This window comes from Mastigoproctus giganteus, chromosome 3, assembly GCF_048544385.1.
Source record: "Mastigoproctus giganteus isolate SK-2022 chromosome 3, ASM4854438v1, whole genome shotgun sequence".
NCBI lineage: Eukaryota > Metazoa > Arthropoda > Arachnida > Uropygi > Thelyphonidae > Mastigoproctus > Mastigoproctus giganteus.
Window position 1 is genome coordinate 35,506,392 of NC_143577.1, and position 21,839 is coordinate 35,528,230.

General features: G+C 32.6%; 1 protein-coding gene across 3 annotated transcripts in view; it reads right to left on the reverse strand.

Annotated features, from left to right (window-relative positions):
* Positions 1 to 7,260: 7,260 nt before the first annotated feature.
* The window catches only part of Uch-L5 (ubiquitin carboxy-terminal hydrolase L5), a 103,410-nt gene continuing 88,831 nt past the window's right edge, over positions 7,261 to 21,839 (reverse strand). For 2 of the 3 annotated variants that reach the window (XM_090370477.1, XM_090370476.1), the window contains exon 11: positions 7,261 to 7,350. In XM_090370477.1, coding sequence (XP_090226603.1) covers positions 7,294 to 7,350 — 57 coding nt within the window. In that variant the 3' untranslated portion in view covers positions 7,261 to 7,293. Of the gene's footprint in view, positions 7,351 to 18,122; positions 18,171 to 21,839 lie in introns of all 3 variants that reach the window. The other variant, XM_090370478.1, reaches the window with a different exon arrangement.

Here is a 21,839-nt window from a genome sequence, read left to right on the forward strand (position 1 = left end):
ACTATTAATGGTGGAAAAAAATCTAGAGGTACTTCAGGAATGATTATTATTTTTTTTTCTATCTTTAATTGTTCTGTTTGGTTATCTCTGAACAAATCATAATTTATAAAAATTTATTTAAGTAGAGGAAGTGAGTTTTGGCAGTAGAAAAATAAAAATTAAGAGTAATGAATTAGTTCCAAAAATTTTTATATAATCATTTATCAAAATTTCCAATCTTAGTCATGGGCAGTTAAACATATTTAAGCTTTTAGAAGTTTTGTACACATCTGAAAGAAAAGCACTTGGGTGCATTTCTATGCTGTAAAACTAGACTAAAACTTTCTATACAAAATTTTTTAATGATGTGAAATCACATCAATTTCTCTCAAAATTCTTGTATTAAGAAAACTTAATTTGTTCAAGTCACTCACATAAATATTTTTATAAATGAAATTTGTACTGAACCTATCACAAAATAGGTCATGCCTCGTGGGCATCATTTTCTCTATATATGTATTTTTTTAACAATGGAACAAACAATTTTATCCTTTTTTCATTTAGCAATGAACTCAAAGAAGATTTATGTTCTTGTACTTCTCTTATAGTTTGATTCAGTTACAGTTGCATATGTATATTCAAGGTCAAACAAATTATAATACTACGTACAAATTAAGTGTTTTCCGTTAAAAAAAACTGACTGCAAATAAGCTGTGCCATTTAAGATTGTGCAAAATTATGCTGACTTCCCTAAACAAAATTCTGCAGGTTGGGTCTATTTCAATTTTAAACTCATTCTTCCATCAAATGTAGGATTAAAATTTTTCTTCATACCAACAAAACTACTTCCCTTCCCTTAATGTAACTGGATTATCTTATAAAGTTCAGTCAAAACTTACTTTCTCAGTAACAGAGAAACAAATTTTATCTGTGTGCCCTTTCAGGGGTGAACATGATCTACAAATTTCATGTGTGGACTGAGTGCATACATCAATCTACATTTTGAGAAATCATTTCAAGTATAAAACATGTCTTTTTATAAATGAATTGCCAGTATGTGCTGTCTTCTATTATTTCTGTTCTCTACTAATAGCAGATATTACTTTAATACGAGGATAGCATGAAAACATTCAGTAGAGCATCAGTTATCCAGAATAACTGATGTCAGACCTCTTCCAGATAGCCAAATTTTCTGGATAATTGAACCGTAAAATTTTCCAGATAATTTTTCTGGTAAGATTAAATTTATTTAATCTTACCAGAAAAAAATTTATTTAATCTTACCTTAAATCTGGTAAGATTAAATAAATTTAATCTTAATAAAGATTAAATAAATTTAATCTTAATAAAGATTAAATAAATTTAATCTTACCTTACGATTAAATTAACATAATTAAGATTAAAAAATTATAAACTAATCTCAGAAGACAGAACCATCCATCCAGGCATTTTTATGATTTTTAAACAGAACAGGAAAATTAGAAAGATTTTTAAATTCTCTTGGTTTTTTTTTGACTTACCGATAACGAGTATGGACAATCTATGCGTCCCAGTGGCATTTGCACACACAGCAATTGTAACTCGCTCTTTTCTCATCTTAAAACTTGGTGCAGGCATTTCTCTTTTAGTGGCTAGGGTTTTTTAGGTGATGCTTTCCATAATAAGCTCGTCTCATCAACATTATAAATGTTTCTTTCTCGTAATTTGCTTAACTGAAGCGAACTTACTTTTAAAGGGCACCACTGCCGATTCGCCTGCAGAGTTTCTCGCTTTAAATATCTAGTTCACATATACCATGTCTCAGTTTAAAATTTTTCAGCCAACCTGTGCTTGCCTTAAAATCTTCATTACTTCTTAATTTTTGATTAAAATCCAATGCTTTTTCACACAACATTGGGCCAGACACTGGCTCACCTAAACTTCGCTTTTGAAGAAAAAATAAATAATAAATGACATTATCAGGTTTCGACAATCTTATTCCTGCTAGATGCTCCTTCACTATCAATACTCGACACAAATTCTGTTATAGCACTGGAATTTTTCTTGATGTTGTAAATTGCTGAAGTCCCCACATTAAACTTTCTAGAGAGATTTTCTAAATCTTCACCTTTGTTGCAGTGTTAAAACTACATGTTTTCTTTTTGTTCGCATTTTACTGTAAAAAATTGAGAAAAATAATAAATTTCACGGTTTCGGGCTGATATTATTCTTACTGAATTTGGAGCTAAACTAATCTGAAATCAAAGAAAACCCAGTAGTCTGTGTGATATTTTTATAAAGCACATTTCTGTAGGTTTTGGTTTACTGGGCTTTTTGTTTGTACAATCTGTTATAAACAGGTAGTAAACTTGACTTTTGCTTATTATAATCAAAATTCAATTTGCAAACGTTATCACTATAACCAGCACTTACTGTACTGTTAATAAAAAAAAAAAAAGAAGAAAGATCAGCCTTTTCAAATTATTCCAGATCACCGATGTTCTACTGTATTTGAAAATCAGCCAATGATGCTGCACCTGTTAGCCATGATGCTTATTTTGGCTTACAAAATCCAAAATTCCCCAGAATTCAGATCCAGAAGTTGACAAAACTAAGTTGAATTATTGTTATATAAAAAAAAAAGCAACAATTTTTTTAAAATTCTAATTTCATTTTTGACTATTTTATAATAGGCAATAAAAAGTCAAATTAAGAAATTAATATTTAAAAGAATGTTTCATGTATGTACAAAGTTTTCATTTTCATAAACTTTAAAATATAATAAAAGAAACTCACTCCACAGAGCCCATATAGATTCAGGAAACTAGCTTATAAGTAGGTTAAAAAACATGGAAAATCTTAGGCTTTCTTCAGGATTGCAAACATCGATAACTTTTTGAAAAGTACAATATGGGAAAAATTTGTTATCATGGTTGTGTGTGTGTGTGTGGGGGGGGGATTGGAAGTCAGTTGTATCATTCCTAAGCTAAATTCTGTTGGTGCTGAATGACAGAGCCAGATTAAAACAAATTTTGCAACTTGCTTTGCCTGTCTTCTGGCCAAATGCAATCAAATTTTTTTCTTATACAGTGGTTTCCGGTTATTTGGGCCACCGGTTAATCGGGGCAGCCGTTTATTTGGGACAAATCTTAAAAAAAAAAAAAAAAAACAGAACCCAATCAAGAAAGGGTTTACTTCGCTTAATTGGGACATGCCATTTAATCGGGGCAGGAGACCGCAGCACTGGAGATTACCCTACAAATACCATGTGGTTCCGTCGGATTTCTGGAGGTCACAATCATAAAACAAAAACAATTAGCAGTCACCTGTTTATTGGGCTTTTCTGTTAGTGCAATCTATCATAAACGGATAGTAAATTCAATCTTATTGAATGTTTGATAATACCGACAGCTGGAATTCTGTGGGTTATTATGGTGAAATGTGTTTATACTTTTCTATGGAATCTTCAATCATATAAAAAAATTAATTTTCAGAATCTTCTCTTCATTCCTATTTTTAAAGCTTTGTAACTTGTCACTCCATTCTTACTTGTACGTATCATGTTACTTGCAATTCGGTTGTGCCGTGTTTTTTGTTATTGTTTGCTTATCTTTTTACTGTTTTAAATTTTAACCCGCACTCACAAATGTCAACTAGTTAGTATGTACATATTACAGTATGTATTAATTATCCTGATTATCACGTATATTCTTCCAATTTTCACGTATCATTTAATTGGTAAGGTAACAAAGGGTAAATTTGTGCTTAATATATCTTTACTTTTATAGCCTGTGGATAATATTCCTCCTATTTTTGCTAATTAGAATCACTGTTTAATAGAATTAAAATTCAATTCATAAACATGATCAATGACTGGCGCTTACTACACATCGTATTTTTTTGGTAGTTGTTGGCGCATCGGCTTCTGTGGCCATAATGCACCTCCCAAGGTTTTTGCAGTACTTTGATCCAAGCCCGAGGCGGGATTCGAACCCGCGACCTTTGTGTTGCCAGGCAGGCACTTTACCCACCCGGCTAGCCCGGTCGGCACTACACATCATATAGTGAACGGTACTTTACTATGGTGACTCCATCGCAATGTGATTTGATTGTACAGTGAACCAATATTAAAATGGGTGTCCATTGTATTTTTAACATTTTTTACGCAAAACTTCGGATAATTGGGGCAGCTGCTTAATTGGGCCAAAATGCACTAGTCCCAAATAACCGGAATCGACTGTATTTTTAAATACTTGTATATGCATAATGTGCCTTTTTCTTCTTTGTCTTAGTACTGTGGTGACAGTTACTACTGCCATTAAATTTGAAATAATTAGTGAATGGGCTCACAGAAATAAAAAGTGAATCAAATACGAAAGTAAAACTTTTTGAAAAGTACAATGCTACATTACTTATAGCAATGAAACTTCTACAAATTTTCCTGCTGCACGTTTCCTGTTGTTTCAAATGAATTTCAATAATTCAGTTAAGCTAGTTCTATATACATGGAATGTCTATAGAACAAAATTTTCTTTTATTAAAAAGTCAAATGAAAGAATATGTTCCATCCTCATATCAAAATATTATTGTAAAAAATAAATAAAATTTAATTTAGGAAACATGAGAAAAAAAATCAAATCTGTGTTCAGTGGTTAATTTTAGAATAACCAATGTCAAGGATTGAACTTGATTCTACCTTTGCCTTTAAGGGTTATGACAAATAGCAAATAAAAAAAAAAAAAAAAAAAAAAGGGTAAAATTTTACACTGAAAACTCCTTAGTATGTATGTATGTATGTATGTATGTGTGTGTGTGTGTGTGTATATATATATATATATATATATATATATATATATATATATATATATATATATATGAGTATAATTTTTAATACAAGTTGAAAAATGTAATTTGTCCTAATCCTCCCCCCCACCAACATTTTGATGTGGGAAAGGTTTGCCTGACTCAAATTACTATCCCTTATTGTCTAGTCTGGTTAAATGAAAGACCAACTTATTAAAAAATATTAACGCCATCAATTAATATTTGAGATTGACTGGCTCTATAACAAACATATCTTCTGTTTTTCTCTCGTCATTTTAATTTTAAATTTGTAATACCAGGTGTTTTTTTTTTTTTTAATTTAATATATTAAGAATGAATACCTATTAGTTTCAGAAAGAAATTCTAAATGTATAAAACTATTTAATAGGAGTAAAAGAAAATTTTAGTTTCCTTTAAGTAATAGTTTTACTAATTACAACTGTCCCATCATTAGGGCGGTAAATATTGGGGAGGAAGGTAGGGGGAGAACCAAGAACTGGCACAACAGAGTATATTCTTAAATTATGATCACTTGTGTTTTATATAAAAACTTCATTTCTGCTGGACTGCAGCTTGTTTGTTTGTTTGTTATTTGGAGCATTAGCAACTAAGGCCATATTGCTCGGGGATATGCGGTGGTCATTCCCGACCTTTCCACATCCTCTGTATTTGGTGGTGACGGGCTCGAACCCCGGTCTAATCAAGAAGCGTGTGCTACGCACTGCTGCTCCTTCCCACCTGGCTACGGAGGCGCCGCTGGACTGCAGCATGACCATAGCTAAGTGGTTAGCATGGCAAGTAGACTTAGTCATGCCATGTGTACCCAAAAATATACAGTAATGCTCTTGTAATCTCGCTTTAAACTCTTCTAAATCTATGTGGCCATTCAGGAGTATAAGGAGAAAGTGTATTTATTTTTTGACTTGGGTTATTTCAGAAAAGGACTCCTTTTTTTTAAAGAAAAAAAAAAAAAGTTTGAAAATAAATTTAACATCACTAGTATAATATACTAGTTAACCATTGGTTTATTTACTGCATTCCATTTTTTGTTTCAAGTTTTAGAAACTTTACAACTTTAAAGTACGACAAGGCTCTGAAATATTCATGTTTATTATCTAATATGTCCCATGTGCCACAAAAAATAATCTTAAGGATCAAATTATTATTCTAAGGAACATAAATATTTTTTTGCATTTTTCTTAACATAAACCTTTCCCACTCTACAAAAATTTAACTTTTCCTTTTTGTGTCCATGTGTTAACTTATTTTTTAAGAAGTCAGAGAGAGTGAAACTGGCATGGTTACGATTTTTTTTACGTGACTTCATAATTTACACCATATTTACCATATTTTAATTATGAAATGTATACTAATCACAGAAAGGCTTCAGTTAATAAGTGCTTTCTGTAGTGGTACTGCTTGCTAAAGAATTATGCAACCTACGTAAACTATTCATGTTCACAAATAATTTTACTTGAAATCACTTAAAATTGCCTCCATTTCATCTAAGCATATAAAACAATGTATTTACTGGACACACTAATATCTCAAAAGCTGTACAAAACTGATGATGTAATTGTGCGTATATTTGCAATCTAAATGCTACCATAATGGAAATGTATATACATTATTTTAAGTGATTAAAATATGAGACTTTCTTTCATCATTCTTATTTGTGTTTACAAACTTTTTTTCCTACAGAAAGTCTAGATGAAATTTCATTCAAAATTTGAAAGCACTATGTATTTCCTTTACAAAGGTAAAGAATACTAAACAGTGGCTTTATCTGAAGTGTATAATAGCAATATTTATAAGATTCCAGTACACATTTTACTGCATTATATAATAAAAAAAAAGTTCAGTGCATTAGTAAAACAAATTTAAAATCTGAACTTCAGAAAAATTCTTAGAGAAAGTATTTATCTTCAGATAAAGGTTGTTTGGTGCACTGCTGATACTTCCAAGTTTCAGCAAAATAAATGGAATATGCTACTACTAAACAGTTACTGTTTTTCTTATTGATGCATCAGCATTCTTGCTCAACAAACTAAGGTACTGTATTTTAAATGTAAATACTGTAATGTAATTTTAATAATTTTTTTAGCATTAATTTTGAATAAGAAATCTTTGGAATATGCTCATTTTTTTCAATAGCACAATTTGTTTTAACTCAGAAGTTCTTTGTCTATATACGTAGTCATGTGCATGGCAATTTGTGAAATGCATTTTGTATATGAATAGTGTAATTTTTTTTGTATATATTGAAGTTTGTGGCATTACTGGTATATTTCTATTTATAATCTAGTCAAATGGTGTTAAATACTTAAGACATTCTAAACTGATAAAAATTTCATTTGTATAATCTTAAAAATTGCATAATATAAACTGTTATGAATAAAAGATACACAAATTGAACACTTTTGTATAATTCTTGAGTGACGGTCTTGATTGGAAATAAATATAAAAACTATGCACATCTTTCTTGACTTTTTTTTTTTTTTTTTTTTTTTTTCAATTTGGTACACTTTTTCCCTTTACTGGTTGCTTCTCAGCTGCTTTTTCTTTTGCCTTTAAAGAAAAAAAAATATATATATATACACACATTTTTTATATATAAATATATTTTATCCTATATACAGAATAATTATAAAGTCCTTATCCCACTTTTTAAAAATTAATAACTTAAACTATGGGTCATCATATTGAAAAATTTTTTTTAAACAATAAAAAAAATTCTCTGAAATTTGACTACAGGTGGCTAAGTGATTTATTCACTACAAAAGCAAATTATGTTTTACGTTCGTTATAAAAAGGAATGAAAATGGGAAGGAGAGGATGAGCACTTCCTTATCATGGGCTTATTCTCCATTGCCAAGATAAAAAGCTTGAAGCTGTAGTCTCCACCCTAACTTAAGTAACCAAGTCAAGTTAAGTTTGTTTTAAAATGTTGCCTAAAGATAAAGCACTCTTTATTTTACTTTAATATAAGAATAGTAATAGTGTTATTTCAGCCTTCAAAGCATCTCGAAGACAGAAAAACGTCTCAAGACCTTGTTCAAAAATAACTGTATCAAATATTGTAAGGTGTTTCGAAGAAGGCTACCTAGAAGCAGTCATCTGCCAACATCGCAAAAAAATGATTCATAGAAAGGTGTAATGACAGCAATTTCGTATCTGAAATTTCTGTCGTTACATTCCACTGGAAATTTTGAAAGCAGCTGTGGGGGAATGCATTGTGCTGTCTTGATTGTTTAGTAGAAAATAATGGGCACATGGATATTTGATCATAAATACATATTGGTAAAAAAAAAAAAAAACTCATGCACATGGGAGATAAATTTCTATATAAGGACTTACCACAATCAACAAGAAAAAATACATTTATGTCTATATATTCATCTAAAATTCTTTTTACTCTGCCAATGCATTAAAAAATAAGATTGGTGAGCTAAAATTATTTTGTTAATAAAAGTAATTAATTTGTTTTTGTTCAGTGTAATAACTCATACAATTCACCGTGTATTACAAATAAATGAATGAATGACTCTTTATTAGGCACTGAAGAGAATATAAGAATTAGTACATAACACTGGTCATGGTCTGATTCCAGGCTTGCCATAATTATCATCATGGCTAATGTTGATTAGAATAACTTTTTACAAATTACAACCTAAGTCAAAAAAACTGTGACTTAGGTTCATGTAATTTATAAAAACCCAGGGATCAGAATACACAATATCCAGTTGAGCAGTGAACCAATTTCAGTGATGGTCTCCAGAATAAAATGTAGAAAAGGGCACACAGATATAATTAAAGAGCTACATTTCTACAGGACAAAACTACTTACTGAAATGAAAATTATTTCATGAGACTGGATAGCTAGAGGACTAGTTCAATGTGTAATGTTGAGGGACTGATGCATAGCAGTTGCATCACCAAAACCATCATCAAGAACATACCTACCACTTTTTGCACTGAGGGCAGCAAGGTGGGAGTACGAATTCTTTAAGAAGCCATTTCCAGTGACTCTATTTTGGTCCAAGGGATGGGTGCAGGACAGAAGAATGGGAGAGAAGCTAAATTTTTAAATAGATCCAGCCACATGCTGTAGAGACCATCTCTCTCATCCAACCAGTGGACCAGGATGTAGTAGCAACTCTTTCAAGGCCTATTACATCGGGACTTTTTTTTCCAGGCTATTAAGGCTATAAATATGGGGGGGGGGATGAGAATGCACCATGCCTTAGAGAATCTTGGAAAGCATACAATATTAAACAGGCCATTAATAATACCGTTAATACTTAGCAGGAAGTACAACAAAAATTGATGAATGGAATGTGGAGAAAGCTTTGGGAAGACTGTACTGAAGGATATCATGACTTTTATATCAAGAAGGTTAAAATCATGTAGAGCTTCGCAAGGATATTGGGTTGGATAATATAGAATCTGAAGACATACAAGAGTTCACTGAAAATCAGAAAGATGGCTTAAGCAATAGATGACAAGGGAATGGCTACTGAATGGGAGAAAGCCCTTACAAACACCAAAAAGGAAACAGGAAAGGAAGAACTTCAGCCTCCTAAGATGACAACTAAAGGCATGTCTGAGGCTTTCCAAAAGCTTGATGAATGCCTTTCATACTTAACACAGATAATGATAAGAATACAGAGAGAGCCCTCAATATATGAAAATATATAAAAATGTTATGAGTTGTTAGAAAAATTGGAAAGATTGCTTAAGGAACAGAGAACAAGGAAATGGCTGCTGAATGGGAGAAAACTTTTGAAAACACTGAAAAGGAAGAACTTGAGCCTCCTAAGAAGCTACAAGAAGGAGAACAAAGCCAAACTATAACTATATTTATTAATCTTCAGCTCTAAGGGAGATTGGCCTTCAACATGTTGCTGCAACGATCTCAGTGAGAAAATATTCTTGCCCAACTGCAAGCTCTCAACAATATTACAAGCTGTTATTATAAAAAACACAAACATAATATATAAAGTTTCATAATTTTAAGGTACGTTTCTTGCATTCTGTAGAACATTTATTTACATCTTACTGAATACTTTATGTATATAAAGTTTATATTTAAAGGTTTAAATATTTCTGCTACATTTATATACATCTATATAATATCATTACATAGAGAAATGCTGCCCAAAATCGGACAGAAATGCTAGTCATGCCGATCACTTAGCATTCTGTTTTTATGTCCCCAATTAAGAGTGCCAAGCAGGGATGCTTATATAAAAATAATAAATGTTTACATATAATGTACAATCCATGTGTATTTATTTTATTGCTTTCCTATTTGAATTATATATTTCAGTATATAGGTTCCTTTGAACTCAGCATATTCCATTAAAATTTGACTGCAGGAACACGTCTCCCCTTTATAACACATAAATTTACCTATATAAAAAACGCGACTGATTTATGTTGTTTCGATAAACATCACTATTCACAGGAACACATCCTTGATGTAAATTTGAGACTATCTCTACTGTCATATATACACAGAGGACATGGCTGCTGAAAGTTGGCCTCTTTCACTGTAAGGACCAAAGTGCTCCCAAGGTGGAAACTGGCTGCAGTGGTGCATACAATATTCAGGCTATTTCAATAGCTGCATTGAAATATAACTGAGCAACCATTACTTTTTTAAATTTCTTTTCAAAATTATTCAACGGAATATTATCAGAAAACTACATAAAAAAAAATTACAATAAAAAAAACATAGCGGACTGAAGATAATTAGCAAGAGGTCTTACTGTACTTGCTTTATAAACTAATTACTATGACATACAAGCAGCCTTGCATGAAATATTATCATCAAATGATTTTCAGAAAGAATGTACAATCAGAATGTAAACAGATAAAATACATTTAAAAAATTTGAAACAGTAGTAGTGGCAGTGTTTTGGAACAGACTACTGATCTGGAACAGATTAATGCAACCAGTCATCATCGGCCATTGTTGATCCACTGTACGATGAAGGCCTCCTCAACACATTTCCAGCAACTGTGGTCTTGTGCTTTCTATTGCCATTGTATTCCAGCAAATTTCACACTTTCATTGATTCACCTCATCTTTGGTATTTTTCTTGGACATTTACAGTCAAGTGGTATCCACTCCATCATCAGCCATTTTCAATCCACTGCAGGATGAAGGCCTCTCCAGCAACTTTCCAGTTCCTTCTGTTTTGAGCACTGGCCATCCATTTACTACCCACAAACTCATGAATTTCATCTATACATCTCCAACTTTGTCTTCCAGGATTTCTTCTAGCTCCTCTTGGGTACCATTCTGTTATTTTCTTAGTCCATCTGTCATCATGTCTTCGAGCTATGTGTCCTGCCCAAGACCATTTTAGTTCTTTAGTTTTGATAAGAATGTCCTTTAGTTGAGTTTGCTGCCTAATCAATGTGTTTCTCTTCTTATCTAACAGTCTGATTCCCAATATAATTCGTTCCATTCTTCGCTGTGTAGTTCTCAGCTTCTCTTCCATTCTTTCGGTGAGGGCCCAAGTTTCACTTCCATAAGTCATGGTGGGGAGTATACATTGGTTCATTATTTTACGTTTCAGATAAACTGGGATATTGCTCTTCAGTATGTGATTATATTTCCTGAATGTTATCCATCCAAAATTTATTCTTCTCTTGACTTCCAGCCATTTATCATTATTACAGCTAATTACTTGTCCCAGATAAGTATGACTCCAACTTTTCAATTACTGTTCTTTCAATCATTATTTCCCTTTCTGTGGCATACTTGTTCATTACTTTTGTTTTAGCCATATTCATCTTTAGCCCAAAATCCTTACTAACGCTACATAACTGATTAAGATTTTCCTCTAATTCTTTGGGATCGTGGCTTACGACCACAATGTCATCTGCAAATCGTAAGTGGTTTAGGTACTCTCCGTTCACAATGATTCCTTTCTGCGACCAATCTAATCTTCTGAAAGCTTCCTCAAATGCAGCAGTAAACATTTTCCGAGATATTGTGTCTCCTTGTCGAACTGCTTTCTCGATTTTAAATTTCCTACTGTCTTTGTCTAGTCTAATAAAGGAGGTAGCATTCTCATATATTTTCTTCGAAATCATAATATGTGGGGTATCTATGCCTTGTCTTTCCAGTGCCCGAAACATTGCCTTATGCTGTATGGAGTCAAATGCCTTTTCATAATCCACAAATGCCAGGCATAATGGTGTTTAACATTCATTTGCTTTCTCCATTAGCTGTGATATTAATTGAAGGTGATCCATAGTTGAGAATCGCCAGCTTGCTCTTTCGGTTGATTCTCATTAAGTATTCTTTCTAATCTGTTAATAATGACCCTTGTGAACATCTTGTAGATGTGGGATAACAAGCTAATTGGTCTATAATTTCCAATTTCTGATTTATCTCCTTTCGTATTCAGCAAAACTATGATTGCATTATTCCACTGCTTAGGCATCACACCTTTTCTAATGCACTTTGTGAAGAGTCTTGCCAGTTTCTGTGTTATGTCTCTTCCTCCCAATTTTAACAACTCTACAGTAACTTCATCTTCCCCGGGGCTTTCTGATTCTTCATTTTCTTCAATGCATGTTCTACCTCATCAGGAAGAATATCGGGTATGTCGTATGTGTGTATGTGTTACTAATCTGCAATCCATCTTCCCCACTGCTGCCTTCATTCCCTCGCTCCTTGTATAATTCTCTATAGTAGTCTTCTGCTATTTGAATTATGCCTTCTCTGTTGTTTATAAGTACACCATCGCTATTCTTCAGTTTTAGTATCATTTGTCTTTCTCTATTACTGCTCATGGCTGCTGATTTAAGTCCTTTGTTTTCCCTTAATGCTTGTTCTACTTTTCTTGCGTTAAATCTTCTTATGTCCTCTCTGAGTCTCTTTCTAATGGCTTTGCATAACTCAGTATACTCAATTTTTTCCTTGTCAGTGTTTATCTTGCTCTTCATTTTTCGCCTTCTGTTCATCATAACAAGTGTTTTTTGACTAATTTTTTCTTCTTTGGATTTCTTTTTCCCTATAGATTTCTTGGGCTTTATCATTTTCATAAAGTTGTAATATTCCTTGTCGATATCTTGGTCCTGAGCAGTCTGCAGAAGCTCAAACTTGTTCTTAAGTTCCAGTACATACTGCTTTTTCCCCTCTTCTGCTATCTCAAAGACCTTTGTATTATTTACTTGAGTCAGATTTTTCCTTTCCTACATCTATATCAAGTGTACATCTTACCATTCTATGATCACTTCCAACATTTACCTTATTCAGGATGGTAACATCATTCACAATATATCTTCTGTTAGTGAGGATGAAGTCTATTTCATTAGTTGTTAATCCATTTGGACTCTTCCATGTCCACTTTCTGTTCACTCTTTTCTTGAAAAAAAGTGTTCATTGCTGACAATCCTTGAGATTCTGCAAATTCCACAAGTCTTTCACCTCTTTCATTTCTTTCACCAATTCCAAAATTTCCTATAGTTCCCCTTTCTGCGCTGTTTTGTCTTTTTCCAACCTTAGCATTGAAGTCCTCCATAATAATAGTGTAGTGGGTTTTCTGCTCATCTAGAAGACTCAATTTCGGTGTACATTCCTTCAACCTCTTCATCATCATGGCTCGATGTTGGTGCATAAATCATTATAACCTTTAGCTTGTACCTCTTAGAAATCTTGAGTATCAGTCTTGACACCCTTGGTGATGTACTTTTGAATTCCAAAATGTTGTTTTTTAAATCTTTATGGACCAGAAACCCAACTCCACCTTCACTCCATTCAAAAATTCATTTGGTCATCTATGTCAATCTATCATCAGTTCTTAATATATGATTTGCCCATTTCCATTTTAAGTGCCATGTTCTTTCAATGATGTCACATGGCCTTGGGTTGTTAGTGAATCCACGCAAATGTTTTTCGGTCTCTTTCAATTATATTCAAAACTGAGCACTTCATACTTCTCTGTGTGACCCTCAGTCTTTATAAAGCTTTGTCATTTGATGTCAATGTTTCACAACCACATATTAGGAGAGGGAGGATACACTGATCAAAAACTTTTTGTTTGAGATAATGAGTGGCAAGTTTGCCTTGAAGACTACATTAAGCTTTCCAAACACTATTCCATCCCAATTTTATGTGTCGTTCAATTTCCATCATGATGTTTCTATCTGTTGACATTTCTTGTACAAGGTAAACATATCTTTCCACTTCTTCTAGTTCTTGTCCACCAGCCATGATTTTCTTTGATCTGGCAAATTTGTTGAACCTAACCCGTGTTTTCTTGATATTCATCGTCAAACCAAACTTTTTGCCTTCATGCTGCAGTTCTTTGATGTTCTGCTGCAATTTTTCTCGATCACTGGCAGAGAATGCAACCAGTAAACAAATAAATAAACTGAAATCAATATATTAGAAGTAGCAGGATTATTAAGATCACCAGAGAATTTCATAATTGCAGATAAGAAATGACACATACAATAGAAGAAAAAGGCAAGCAAACAGATAAAAATTATCAAAACGAACTATATAAAACAAACAAAATTATTCCTTGATGAAGGAATAATTAGATAAAGAGGCTTTTGATGATGAGAATCAGTGTATGTGTCTATGTAAATCCCAGTCTTAATAGGAACAAGAGATGCAGCTTGATTTTACAAATTACTTTTTTCTCCCCCCCAGTCACAGAAATACCTAATTTTCATATTAAGGATCCTCGTTTAGCTATCAACAAACTCAAATTAATACCGAACTTTAAATCTATATTAAGAGTTGAATGCCATAATTTGTAGGAGGAAAATAATGCTGTTATACAATGATGCACTCCTGTTGATATCTTGAAAACTGCTAGTTAGTGCATTTATCTCAGGCTTTTACCTTTTGCTTTATACTGTGGATGATTATAAGGGATGAAAAACTGGGCCAGTTGTTTGATGTCACTACAAAAGTTATAGCTCAATGGCTTAACCCACTATGGCAGTTACAAGCTGAGTTTTTTTATTGATTCTATAACTGATATTTATTGCAACTGATAAGTTTATAAGCAATTCAATAATTCTGGTTATTTAGCAGTTTGCGTAGCCAAAGCAATAAACCATTCACATTTAAAGAACCCTAGGATTATAGAAATAGTTAAATTTTGAATTTATAATTTTTATAGAGAATTACAATTTAGACAAGCAATCATTACTAAACCTACCATTAGAGATTATCAATGGGACCTTGGATAGCAAACAAAAGACCATGGGTAGTTTTTTCTGAATAAAGTGTGAACATGAAGAAAGCACTACAGGAAAAAAATCACAGAATACCTCGCATAGCGCAGTTAATCTGTGCCAAAAAAATAAGAAACCACGCTGATCGAGGTATTATTAGTATGTATTTTAATATAATGCCTTCTGACAATTTGATTATATGGGTCAAGGTGCAAAAATATATAGGTTTACTATAAATTGATGCACACGAAATCCTTGCAAAAAAAAGAAACTAAAATGATAAAAATGAAAAATACTAGTAAATACAGTACAAATGATTTTTATTGCAGTATGTACATACCAAAAGAATATAAATGAAGTATGTACTGTATTTTTATTTCGAAAAATCACTGATCAGCTTAGTTTGCACAGTTTTTCTTCTTTTTATCTGCATACATCTCTTTATAACATCGAATGTCATTTTGCAACGCCTGCCTTACTTTCATACCTAGTTAGATGTTTGGATCTAGAAGAACACTCAGCGCCATTACATTTCTTCTTTCCACTCATATTTGTGTATAAAGGTAACGTTTTTAAAAAATAATCTTTAATAAAAATACACAGCAAAAAATTTGTACAGCTTACGCACAATCAAAGACCTCACTGCTCAGAATCTAGAGTGTATACTAATCTATCAAAGCTAGCAGAGTCCGTATATAATGGGAGTTGTGACAACAGTCAGCTGTTGTTATTTGGTTTTTAGGAGCATTAGCAACTAAGGCCATATTGCACCGGAGATATGCAGTGGTCATTCCCTGACCTTTCCGCACCCTCCATATTTGGTGGTCACGGGCTCAAACCCCAGTCTAATCAAGAAGTGTGTGTTACGCACTGCTGCTTCTGCCCACTTGGCTACGGAGGAGCCAAAAACAATCAGCGTGACCTTGAATCCATAACGCATTGGTCTACGTGCTGGCATTATAATAGATACATACATATCAAATGTATTGGTGCCAAATGCAGTTATTTATTTATTTTTTTCAATTTGTAAGCCGCGCTATAGCAAAACCCGCGCTGTTCGAAATCATGCTATGCGAGGTATTCCTGTACCTTCATTTTGTTTCTATTTAAGAATGGCAGTTAACAGGTAATCTTTGTGGTTCAGACAATACCTTCTCACAAGCTAGATCTCTTTACACCTTTTGAACTTTCATCAAATTAAAACACTTGTAACTAGCAGCTTATATGGTATCCTTACACGAAGTAACTTTCAGCATGAAGGGCATTTGCACAGGACAATTACTGCACAATAAAGATTTATTCATTTATATCATGAAAGTGAATACTATACACTAATATTAATCAGTAAAAGTGATAAAAATCACATTTCTACCGGCTAAATATTACAAGTTAAAAACATTGCATGACACATTTAAACAACAAAAATTTCAATTTCATTTTTTTTTTTTTTTGTCTGGAATAATAGTAAATAAATATTTTTTAACCCCTGCCCATAGGGGTATTTCTAGAAAGTAATAAAATGGCAGATACCTGGAGTTGTGTCATAAGCAGAGGCTGTGATCGAATTTTTGATCTTTCTTCCTCATCTCTATGTACGTTTTTCCCCCCGTATTTCTTGTATATATTTTTGGCATGTAAAAACTATGTACATGGTAAAATTAATTCGAGGCCAACACACTATGTACATGGCAAAAATAATTTGAGGCTAACACACTATGTATATGGAAAAATAATTCAATATCCTATGCAGAAATTTATAATTATTTGCCAACCCACCCTTTTGTTTCCTTATCTTTAAGCTGGTGGTATGTGCAACATCCTTTGTTTCAAACACAGACAAGAGTGAGAGAGGGAAGATGTGTGGTACTAAGCATATGCTCAAACAAAGACCACCCCGAAATTAGCTTAGTTAGTTATTAGCTTTCAAACAGAAGGAATGTAACCAGAGCAGGAATGTAACCTTTTAATATTGAAATAAATATAAATTTTAATGTATTTATTACTCAATAATCATATTTTAATCAATAATTTATATAAATATGTGCAGTGAAAGGAAATAAGAGTAAAACAAAGCTGATATGATGCCAAAAATTGGAAACACCCTTTGGGATGATACCTAAGGGCATCAAAGACATCCCCTTTGAAAAGATCTGTTCTACTAGGACATTTTAAAACTGCTCATGACACAAAAGCAATAACTCATCACTGGCTACATGAACAATATAAAACTTTCACCTGAAACAGCATAATGGCATTGCAACCATGCTATGTGTTTCTGTTTTATGTCAGTATCTGTTTCTGTCTAAGTATTCAAAACTCATCACTGACAAAAAAGGAAGACAACCTTTGGAAGCATCAACAGATTCAATATTTTATTCAGAAACATGCCACTTTGTCACCAAATATGCTTTTCCTTTTGTTTCCATCCAGCAATAGTACTTTTCTTGCTATCAAGTCAGACACAATTTACTACTGGCCATTATGTTTGATCTTACAGCAAACTTTGTCAGTACTGTTTTTCCTAATTATATTATATTCCTACTATCACTGCTGCAGATTAAAATCTCTATTTTCATTGCACAGTACTGTGTTGGATTTTAATGCAGATATTTTCCCATAATTAGCTATTTCTGTACTGTTGCTTTTATTTGAGGGAAAAATAAAATATATTTCTTTAGAAAAATCTGACTCATTACTTTAGGGATTGCCCCATAATTTAGATTTACAGTTATTACTCACACAAAAAGAAAGTCTGTCATAAAGGAAAGAGCTAATTCAAATCCAAAAAATTTTGAATTTGAATTGAAATTATTTAATTTAAGCTAAATGAATATTTTTTTGACATTTATCCCAAAAGTAGCAAAAACTGCACACTAATCAAAAATGTGTATATGATGGAATCAACTCATGAAATTTGTTAAAAAATGGATGAGATAGCAGATTTTCATTAGGAAGTCTGTTAATTTCCTAGGAAAAAGAAATGGCTTTTTGCTCAAATCTTGCATATAAGTAGCAATGCTCTTCAAACTGAAGGAAGTAATTTGTAAATCCTTGATGTGAGACTTGAATATTTCTTAAAGACACATAGGTACTCGTCTGTAGAAACTCCACAAAATAAAACTACTGACCTTTAATTTGTTTTAACTATTGCAAGTTTTCGAGACTTCTTTTTCCCTCTTCAGAAAGCATGGAAGAAAATTCAGATTTAGGTTTACTACTAATCTGTTTTATATTATGCATAAAAAAAAATCACAAGAAAAATTCACCTTAAGCTATAACACCTTAAGAGATATTTAATTTTAATTCTCATATTAAAAGCAATATGATGTTAAACTATTGAATCAATATAACATTTAACTGTTGGAATTTTTACAGTAGTAAATAAACTTGATGGTACGAATAGGCGATAAAAATTCTTTTCCTACAAGTATCATTGCATTAAGATATTATTTCCAGTAGAGTTTTACTAATATTATAATCTGACTAAAGAGAGCATTCTGATGTTTGATGATGCAAATAATTTTGGACTAAAAGAATTCATAGTTCAATCTAACGGGCAAACGTAACACAGCATTTTTTTTTTTTTTTTTTTTTTTTTTGGCTTATACTTGTTCCTGAGAATTTTTGGAGCATTGGCTACTAAGGATATAGGGCACCAGTTCTGTATTTTAGTTCACGTGGTTTTGATAGTGCATTATGTTTGTATCAGAATATGTTAATGAGCCAATATGCATGTTTTGGACTAAAAAACTTAAACTAATAGGTCCAACCCACTTCCCACCTGAGATTGGCTAACCACCCAAAACTGAAGACCTTTAAAGGTTTCTTCCAGTCCCTGATGAATCAAGGATCTAAACACAGATTCTCAAACAATTTTCTTCATAGAAGTGACAAATATACTAATACAAAAAAAACTAATGGTTTTCACTTTCTTTTACACCCTTTATCTCACAAGACTCCATTTTAATGGTTTACAAACTACTTTCCAGTTGATATGAGTGCTGCATGCTACATGAAGTAGGCCGTTTATTGTAAAAATCTACTCTTCCCCTTTTAGGCAAGGTTAGGGCCCTGACTAAAAGAAACATTGGCAAAGACAAAACTGTGGCTTTCAAGCAATGTGTTTACATGGCAAGAAGCAATGTAGCAACACAGTAACATAATACTGTGAAGTTAGGGTTGATAAACATGACAATAAAAATGCAAATACAGAGGATTAATCAATGTTGGAAGTGATTGTAAAAGTAGATAAAGGATAAGTAGTACATCAAAAAGTGACAAAAGAAAATGATAAAAAGAAATTATCAAAGAATATGTAATATGAATGGAAGGTCTAACCCCCCACCAAGCATATACTCGTACATATGGTTTTATAACGAGAACAGGGGTATGTGTGTGTCTATGACAGCTTGGAAAAGCAGTGGAAACACAGTCATATATCTTCATCTGTGTTGACCATAGACAGTGCAAAGATGCAAAGAATGTGAAATGAAACTTGATGTCCCCTTACTAGAAGCTGACAGACTGTCAATAAGTCATTAACTCAATTTGGATAGTAGGGCAGATCAGAACACAATTTTATACATTTCGAAAAACATCTGGCACATGTCAAGATTGTGATATACTGAGTTTTCCACCACTTGAAAGAAAAACAAGAGAGCCACCATTATTACAAGTGATGCATCCTTATGTTGCAGCAGATGAGACATGGGTTCAGATCTATGAAATGAGTAACACCATGAAGAGGCTTCTTGGTCAACAAACTGTCAAAAACCAAGAAAGAGAGGGTGATACTGAGGTTTGCCAAGCAGTACCAGAATCAATATGCAAAACTACTACTTGTTCCTTCAGTACCATTTGTGACTTAAAGTGCATCAAAAAGTGGAGACTTTGTTAGAAACTTTCCCTGCTGTTTTGCATGACCAATCTATGATGCCACAGGGCAGCACCTGTTAAAAAAGTTTAGTCATTTGAGAAATTTTGGCATACTTTGACTACTTTAGTTATAATGCATTGGTTTATATGGTACTCTGATTATACCTCTGGGTAGAGTAAAACCACTACTTTGCATGTGTTGTAGAATTATACTAAATGTGCAATTACAGTGCTATTAACATTTATAACTGCAATCTCAAAGTCTTTGAATACAGTCGATTTTTGAAAAACATTTATTACCAAATTAAATCCCCATTCATTCTGCAATCACCTTAGGGATTTTAGGTCTCTATTACCAAAACAAACATATGGTGAAACTTAGTTAATTTGAAGTTCAAGGGACCAAAATACTTTGAACCCATTTAAATTGATATGAGTTCCAAGTATCTGTACAAGTTCAGAATATGTCGGCATTACAAGTAATTAATCAAGGGGAATTTTAAAGTATCTGTACAAGTTCAGAGTATGCTGGCATTACAAGTATTTAATCAAGGGGAATTTTTATTCATATTTTTATTAACACTGTACATAATTTTTGTAATCCTCATTTGTTTTTGTTGTGATAGACAATTTTGAATAGAACAGTTCATGCATTAATTTAGTCAATACAAAAGAGGTAATAACTGTGCTGTGCTGTGGAGGAATTCAGTAAATTCCTCGCACGAGATAAGATTGCCAAGTTTCGTTTTTGATGCCATAGCAGTTACACAGCTCGATATATATGAGCTGTACACTAAAACAAACAACTCAGTCTTGTTTTTTATGTAAAATTGTACATACTTTCTAGAGCGAGAAAGAGAATTCATATTTTGGGATATTATTTGCTGTTTAATACTTGTAATTTAGGCAAAAAAGGGCAATATTCCTTTCCTTTTGCATATCACTTTCAATAAGTTTCATAACTAATTACACTAAATGGGCCAAGTAGCCAGTCTGATGTTACTTCAAAACAGCATAAAAAAAAAGTTTGATTACAATTGCAAAATTTTACACTTATGGAATTAAATTTTTTGTGTGAGTGTACGTACACAATAAGAAGTTACTCGAAAGGAATTATATATACTAAAACAACTGATGCATGAAAAAAAAAAAAACTTTTTACATCTTTCATCCTTTACTTGATTCAGCAAAGTAATATTGAAAATAAGAGAAAAGCTCCTGAAGCAGGTTCACGATTAATCTCTTCAATAAATGGTGACTTAATTTATGCACTCAAAAAAAAAAAAAAAAAAAAATTTAATTTTGCACAACCAAGGTAATGTAATGAAACAATTGTAATGAAATGTATAGTCGACACACATTGGGAATTCTCTCTCTCTCTGTTTCTCAGCTGTGCTAAAGTAATTTCAAACTGGTCATTAGTTCATTCAAATTCTCTATGACCAGCTTATGTAGCTGTAATTAGCAAGAAATAGTTTAGCTCAATGTTACAAAGTTTACTGAATGAGTGGTGGTGCTGGAAGAAAAACGTTATTTTTTTTTGTATGAGTTACAAGCATTAAACAATAAGTAATATTCTAAAATACAGATTTTCTCTCTCTTTAGAAGCTATCTACAATTATATATAATAAACAATGCTATAAACAGTACAAAATTTTTTATTTACAATCAAATAAAAATTACAGCAACAACAACAATAATAATTGGTCAAGATAGGACAATTGACCCAGTACCAATGGGGTAATAGAAGTAAGAAATTGACTGGAAAAATGAACATCCTCAAGAGAAATAACGTCCACAGCAAACAAAAGACAAAAAATTATTATTAGCTATATGGTGCAAGGAAGCCTGAGGTTTATGCTGCACCAGGGGGGGGGAAATCCCGAGTTACCCTGAGAGAGAGAGAGAGAGAGAGAGAGAGAGAGAGAGAGAGAGAGTCAAAAGTAGAAGGGAATCACCAAGAAAGAGAA